The sequence below is a fragment of the Phalangium opilio genome, unplaced genomic scaffold (genome assembly GCF_054372755.1).
Source record: "Phalangium opilio isolate 3A_F unplaced genomic scaffold, DU_Popi_V2 ptg000032l_1, whole genome shotgun sequence".
Lineage (NCBI taxonomy): Eukaryota > Metazoa > Arthropoda > Arachnida > Opiliones > Phalangiidae > Phalangium > Phalangium opilio.
In genome coordinates this window covers 9,333,660-9,341,580 of record NW_028324159.1, presented here as the reverse complement: position 1 = coordinate 9,341,580, position 7,921 = coordinate 9,333,660, and the positions used below count along the sequence as shown (strand labels likewise).

The following is a 7,921-nucleotide window of genomic DNA, read 5'->3' as shown; positions in this document are numbered from 1 at the left end:
AACAAATAGAAATAAGCCTAACTGAAATTCCATTCATATGCTCCGCCGTTACGTCACTAAAAAGCCCTGAATTAGTCACGGTAATGGAAGAAAAAGGCTTACAACTTGCGGACAACACGCATGGGTGGAAAAATCACGACTCAGATATAGAAATTTTGATAGGGGGTGATTTCTATTGGTCTATTTGCACTATCAATATGACTAGATTAAAACCAAATCTAGTTGCAATGGAAACAATGTTAGGATGGGCGTTGCATGGACCCACGGGGAGAAACGGCCCAGTTTCAAATTCAGATGTTGCTTTATTCGCGGGGAATAAGCAGGTGGACATAGCTTTAAGAATTTTTTTTGAGTTGGAAGGGTTGGGCATACAAAGCCAAGAAATATCCTACAATAAAGACGAGGCAACAATAGGCCAACTATTCAACGAAATCACTTTCAAAGAGGGAAGATACGAGGTCAAGTTCCCATGGAGCGTAAGCCGAGATAGATTACCAAACAATCTATCCCAGGCTGAAAGGAGATACGAGGGATTAGTTAAAAAATTCGAAAAGGACCCCCTCTATTATTCTTGAATACAAAAAGGTCATCGATGACCAACTGGAAAAAAACATAGTAGAAATAGTATCCAAACACGAGCTAGAAACAATTAAGCCAGGAACCTACTATCTACCTCATCAAGGTGTAGTGAGAAACGAAGTAACTACCACAAAATTAAGAGTAGTTCTTGGTAGGTCATTCCACGGAATTAATTGCCCCTCATTAAATGACTGCCTGGAACAAGGGCCAAAAAGTTTTGTGATTTGATCCGGCGATTCTCTATGCTTCAGGAAAGGCAACCTTTTGATATATTTTGGCCACAATGATTTTAAGCCAATTATTCCTTCCATTGTAAGCATAGGATTTTTGTCATTTGTCGACAACATCAAATCTGACCATAAAAAAACTTTTTATTTATAGCTGGTATGGATTCAATGTTAATTCAAATCCTTACCTGTTCCACATATTAATAAGGCAATAATTGAGAAACTAAATTGTCGAAAAAACAGTATACCAAAACTGTACCCAGAGTGTTAGAGGGTCACAAGGCTTAAACCGTAGGCATTAGACATATGCCAAAAATTACCGAATCTCCTGCATGACTAAACGAGGAAACAAGACTACAACACAAACTAAAAGTAAACTTGAATTTTACCACTAGACCAAAAACCCGCCTTTATACAATTTATTATTACCAAAAAGTTTTTAATGCCTAAATTTGGTACGATGAAAAGTGTTTTAGTTCAGACACAACGCTATACAGCAAGCGTGATCGAGTGGGCTGTAATTGAGAATTTCTGATTCGCTTAACAAAACGACGCCCAGAAAATTCTCGAAGTTCGAAAGAGTACGAAACGACGCAATTTATGATTTCTGAAGTTTCATCGTGGAAATTTTGTTGTAGTTTGTTGCTATGAGAATCAGGTTATGTCCCGGTTAAATTGTGATTAATGGGTTTAACATTTTGTTGCGTATAATTTGTCCAGTAATGTGATATGACGTAAAAGTAAAGGTATCTATTAGCCGACCTAAAACGCGGTTTAAAAGGTCGAAAGTGAGGAACTGTTTCATCAAACCGATTCACGATTATCTGAAAACGTTTCTTCCTGGATCTAACGATATTAATTACTTTAGCGATGGTGTAAGCTCACAGTTTAAAAATCGTAAAATTTTTATTAAGTTATGTCACCACGAAATTGATTTTGTAATAAAGGAAGAAAATTTTTTTTAAGTTATGTCACCACGAAATTGTTTTTGTAATAAAGGAAGAATGGAACTTTTTCGCTACCAGCCATGGCAAAAGTGCTTGCGACGGCATAGGAGTACGGTACGGCAAAACGCCTTGTAGCCAGGGCCTCTCGCGAATGCTTATTACAGAAAAATAGTCACGCCGAATCAACTTTTTTGAGTGGTCGAGAGAAAACATTAAAGGGATAAGATTTTTTTGGGTTTTTAAGAAGAAGTTCAACTTCACAAAGAGATATTAGAGGAAAGATTTTCCAAAGCTTCTACTGTGATTAGAACGAAAAGCCATCACAGATTTGTCCCCTTGAATAAACGTGAAATTGAAATGTACCGCGTATCATCGGATACTTACAGCACAAAATTTTTTATTGGGATAAATGACGATAAAAACACTATTGCTTTTTTGGATATATCAGTGGGACAATAAGTTGCTGCTATTTACGACCAAGAGTGGTACGTTGCCCTTGTGCTGGCCTCCTTTAAGGATGAAAGCGATTTCAAGCTGAAATTTATGGTGAGGGACTTACAGATGAATTTGCTCAGATGGCCTATGAAAACTGACGAGTGCTTTAATTAGTCTCACTGAATAATATTATATGCTTATTACACAGGCTTCAAGCAATTTTAGAAGATACTAAAAACTCGATGATGATTGCCTTAAGCAAGTTCAAAAAATGTTTCATACTTTCATCTAAACGTAATTTACCATTAAAGTAAATAAATATTTTATATTTTGAAGCAAAATTTGTGTTTATTTGAATTAAACATTTAGGCTCTAACTAATCAAATACTCTAATATATTAATTCACCGTTGGAAAGGTCTTTTCGAGCTCTATAGTTCAGGATAATTTATAAGACTTTTCGAGTTGGAAGTTTTTCTCCATAGGCCCAAGAACGAAACCCCCGAAAATTTATTTTTTCTCAAAAATGCTTTTGCAACTCGTGAACAAAACTAGATAAGGTAATTTTGAGTGGCTTAATCAATTCCCCTGGTTATATGGAAATCTGATTGAATTCGCACACAAAACTAGAAAGTTATTGCATACTTTCTAAAAGGTACCAAAATGACTCATGAGAAACACCGTTTTTCTGGGTTTTACAAATTTTGACGTAAAAATTAAATCGATGAATGTTTTTAAAAACTATTCCGGTTACTCTTTTCTAATAGCCAAAGCATCATTTGGGCCAAATTTCATCTAAATCCGCAGACCCATGGTTAACGACTTGGCTCATGTCACATTGAATGACCCTATAATATTTTGTGCATGAAGCGCTGGGGTGTTTTTTACTTCAATTATATATTGTTCCTTCCCTCACTAGTTACTTTATATTAGGACAAGATTTCCTAGAGGAACAAAGGGTTAAATTAGATTTTGAATCTTCACAATGTTTAGTGGGTAACCGAAGGATCCCTTTTTCAATTCCATTGGAAACAGATCCAGTAAAGCAGGAAATATTAGATAACATTAGGGAAGTGGTTTCCGCAGCCCCTATTTCTAATGACCAAGGTCTTCAATTAGAATCCCTATTATTAAAATTCCCTGAATTATTTTCCGATAAAGTAGGAAGAACAGGACTAATCTTCCACGAGATTCATACGGGTTCTAGTCCGCCCATAAAATCTCAACCTTATCGCGTTAATGATGAGAAGAAAAAGATTATTGAACAACATGCTAGGGAAATGCCAGAAATACATGAACCGAAATTATCTACGAGGCTTTTTTTCGCCACAGGCAATGCCTCCGAGTAAATGGGGAGGGAGTCTAGAAGGAAGCCTAGTAAATTTTACCCTCCTGCGACAGCGGGAAAAATAATTTTGGAATCATAGGTAATTTCGTTGCCATGGTGACGCCAAACAATTTTTTTTCTTTCTTTAAAATCGTCGTGACGTCGTCTGCAAACCTAGGCCTAGTTGTCAATGGTGCACTGGTTGGTTTGTGGTGCGTTTGCAATTATGCTTAACGTGGAAGAATTAGTAACTTACTTAAAAAACCTTTCAAGACCATTTATTGCTCAATTTTGATTAAAAAATAAGGCACTTGATTAAATATTCACTTCTGGTTAATCCCTACAAGAAGAGCAGACTGCCATTATTACAAAGACTATAAGAAACACTTTCCCACAGTATATTTTTAGTCTGTGTATAAACATAGCTTCTTGTAGCAATCGCTAGGTAGCGTATTCAAAGCTCCCTCTTGAATCAGAGATGATTGTATTTCTAACAGGGTGCTATAAAATACGGCGCCTAAGAAGGAGAAACAGAGAGAACTTGCCTCTAGCGTTAGAGGAATATGTCTCCGATAATTTCGGTCCATGTATTTCTGGAAATGCTGAATGACGGGATCATTAGATCCTCCTTATCTCCTTGGGCTTCGCCCGTAGTTTTAGTTGATCAAACAAACCGGGGAAAACCCTATCGGTTTTGCATTGACCACAGAAAACTAAATACTGTTACCATAAAATACCCTTATCCCTTGCCCAATATAGAGGATATGCTAGCTAGAGTGGGAAAACCTAAATTTATTACCACCCTTAACCTAAAATCAGGTTATTGGCAAGTAGAAATTCACCCTAAAAGTAGACCAAAAACTTCTTCTGTGACTCATATGGGAAAGTACGAGTTTAACGTACTCCCTTTTGGGCTTTGTAATGCCCTAGCTCTTTCCAGCGTTTAATAGACGAGATATTTGAAGACGCTGATTATTTCCAATTAATTGACTATTTAGACGATTTAATCTCCCTTTGTGAAGATTGGGATCAACGCCTAACGTGTTTGGAATATATCCTAAATATATTAAAGGAATCGGGTCTCACCCTTCAGTAATTAGGGCTGGGAGTATCGAAGATTTTTGGTATCGATACCGGTATCGAGTATTGAGCATTGTAATCGATACCGGGTATCGGTATCGGAGAAAAAAATACTCGATACCAAAAGTATCGAGTACTTTAAAAAAGCGCCACCTATATTTGATTTTGCGTATTAAATCAATATTAGTTTTGTAACTGGTGTTTATTTCTCGGGCTAGCATTTCTGCAATATTATAACATTTAATTTAAATTTATTAAATGTAATTTTTAAGATAAGAAACTATCGAGTCCATCCATTGAAGAATTCAATTAAGTTAGTAAATCCCTTATAATGAATAAAAAACCAAACATAATGAAAACTGTAAAATTTTAATTCAAAAGATTTTTTTAAAACAATGTTTTTACACAAAAGTTAGTCTTTTTACATGAATATTGTTAAGATAAGTTTATCTTTTAAATTAATTCACGAACATTTATCACCTTGTCTTTGTACTTTAGATTGAGTCTCACTTTTATGCATAGATAGGAACTCTTGAACTTTTAAGTTAATATTAATGTAACTATTAAAGTTAACAATGTATATTTTATTAGTTAATTCACGAACAATTATCACCTTGTTTTTGTACTTTAGATTGAGTCTCACTTTTATGCATAGATAGGAAATCATGAACATTTAAGGTAATATTAATGTAACTATTAAAGTTAACAATGTATATTTTTTAGTTAATTCACGAAAATTATCACTTTTTTTTGTACTTCGCGTTGCATCTGACTTTTAAACATAGATAGGAACTATTAAGATAATTAAGTTACTATTAAAGTTAACAAAACATAAGTTCAATTTTTTGTTAATTCACGAAAATTATCACTTGGTTTTTGTACTTAGGATTGAGTCTCATTTTTAAATATAGATAGGCCTAGGAACGTTATAGTTGTTTTTAAGTTAACAAACTAAATTTTTTAGCTAATTGACTAAAATTATCACTGGTTTTTCGTACTTAGGATTGTGTATCACTTTTATACATAGATAGGAACTAATATGACCAAAAACTCAAAAATAAAATATGAATACTGGTTACGCCTAGGGTATACCAAAATGGCCCCCATATTCCATAAAGCTTAAATAGATAAATTAACTAAACAAGTGGATGATGATATATAAGGCTTAATTCCTTTAAGCTTACTGAGACGACTCCCATTCCTTTCGACTAAATGAGCTCAAAAATGTTAGATTTTTCAAATGCTTGCCGCTTAAACTTTTGCGTTTTTCGGAAATAACATTTCCAGCTCTTGAAAATAAACGTTCAGCTGGTACGGAAGTACCCGGAATTACTAAATAATTTAAAGCTACCGCAGCTAACTCTGGGAATATTAGTTTATACTTAGACCAAAACTTAATTGGGCATTCTGTTCTTTCTATTAATGGAAGGCTCAAATATTGTTTCAATGATGGATCAATTTCACCATCAGAGTAAGAGTGATCTAAATTAACTTTCGAACTTTTAATTAAAGTTTCATGAACACCCCAAATGCTTTGAGGTTCAGTAGTAGACGGAGGTTTAGGTGCAGCTAATTGTTCTGTTTCAGTTACAAGAGTATTAATTTTCATTTTCCTGTCAATTTTTCCAAGCATTTTGGAAAAAGCCAATGGCGATTCAAAATGTGTTTTCTTAAATCTAGGGTCAAGAATTGTTGAACAAGCAATTAGTTCATTTTGCTCTAGAAAACGAAAGCGCTTGGAAATTAGTTCCAATAGTTTTGCTCTTAATGAAATACCACACTCCGTTTTACAGTCTTGTTGCGAAATGGAAATTTTTAAACATCTACCTAATGGAATTAATTTTGAAAGAGTAGTATGCTTTTCTGAAGAAATCTCTGTTGTTACCTCAAATAAAGGTATCATCAAAGATTTCAGTTCTAGTAGTTCATCAAGTTCGGATGCCGAAATTATTGGCGGTGCTTGCCTACTTTTAGACAAAGCTACAACAACACTTTCGTGAAGCGTGATATAACGTTCAATCATTAAATAACAAGAATTCCAACGAGTTGGTACCTCTTGAATAAGTTTTAAAATAGATTTCCCTGTTTTGGTCTGTGCATCATTTAATTGGGAAGTAGCTAAAGGACTAGATTTAAAAAAATGTACAAGGGTTTTGACTTTTTTAACTAAAGTCTTTTGTTTGTCGATAGATAACGATTCTTGGGCCACCAGATTTAACGTATGAGCAAAACACGGTAAATGTTTAAATTCGCCAAAGGTGTCTTTTACGGCCCTAACAATATTGGCTCCATTGTTTGTGACACAGCCTACCACTTTCATAACTGATATGTTCCAATGAGCTAAAATTTCAGATAGTTTCGTTGCAATGGCCTCCGAAGTGTGGCTACCTGGGAACTCCTCTACCGTCAAATTATGCGATCTATGTTCTTCCTCAAAAATGTAATGAACCGTAACCCCAATAAAAGAGGTGTTAGAACAACTTTCCGACCATGTATCGGAAGTTAATAAAACATGTTCTACAGAATTAATTACAGATTTAAGAGTTTCAACTAGTTTTGTGTATTTTAAATCTAAACCAGCCGTTACTGTTTTCCTACATGAGAGTTTATAACGGGGGACTGCAACTTTCATTAAATAACGAAAGCCCTCTCCGTCAACCACACTAAGGGCAATAGGTCTCGAGCAACCATGAACTGAATAGCATCAGTGAGTTCTAAATTCTTATTGCCTCCCAAATTAAATGCTGCTGCTCTATGAAAACTTTCGGTTAAAGTTAGCTGGTTGTGAGTTTCTGAAGCTACTTGGATGCTAGGTTTTTTTTTACGCTACTGATTCAGTTGAAGATGTACTTGTACTTGGTAACGAAGTCGCGGTGGGGTTTTCATTTTCGATTGAAGTCGCGGTTCCCAATAATATAGTGGGGTTTTCATTTTCGATTGAAAGTGCAGTAGGGGCTTTTGGTACTAAAAGGTCAGGTTGGTCTGCCTTGGATTCAACGTTTAGATGATGATTAGTTCGTAAATGTTTAAGTAAATTACTCGTGTTACCAGATGTCGAAATAAGTTTGTCACAATAATTACATGCCGCAATATTTTTAGTTCGTTTAGTGAAATGATCCCATGCTGCACTTTTTCTCTTAATGGGGGCCATTTTGGTATACCAATAATTTATGGTTGGTTATACAATAAAAATACTAAATACTTCTCAACCACATTATTAACTATGAAGAGAGTCTACATCACTCTTGTCTTTGCAATGAAAGAAGTGTAAAATGAATCTAACCTAAAATGGACTATAAAACTTCCACTATAAATTTTAGAAATAACA

General features: G+C 34.9%; 1 protein-coding gene across 1 annotated transcript; it reads right to left on the bottom strand.

Annotated features, from left to right (window-relative positions):
* Positions 1–5,773: 5,773 nt before the first annotated feature.
* Positions 5,774–7,744, bottom strand: LOC149685937 (E3 SUMO-protein ligase ZBED1-like). The gene is made up of 2 exons (XM_089871078.1): positions 7,450–7,744; positions 5,774–7,110 (listed from the first exon to the last, which is right to left on the bottom strand). The coding sequence occupies exons 1-2, from the start codon at positions 7,742–7,744 to the stop codon at positions 5,774–5,776; spliced, it is 1,632 nt and encodes a 543-aa protein (XP_089727204.1).
* Between the last annotated feature and the right edge of the window lie 177 nt (positions 7,745–7,921).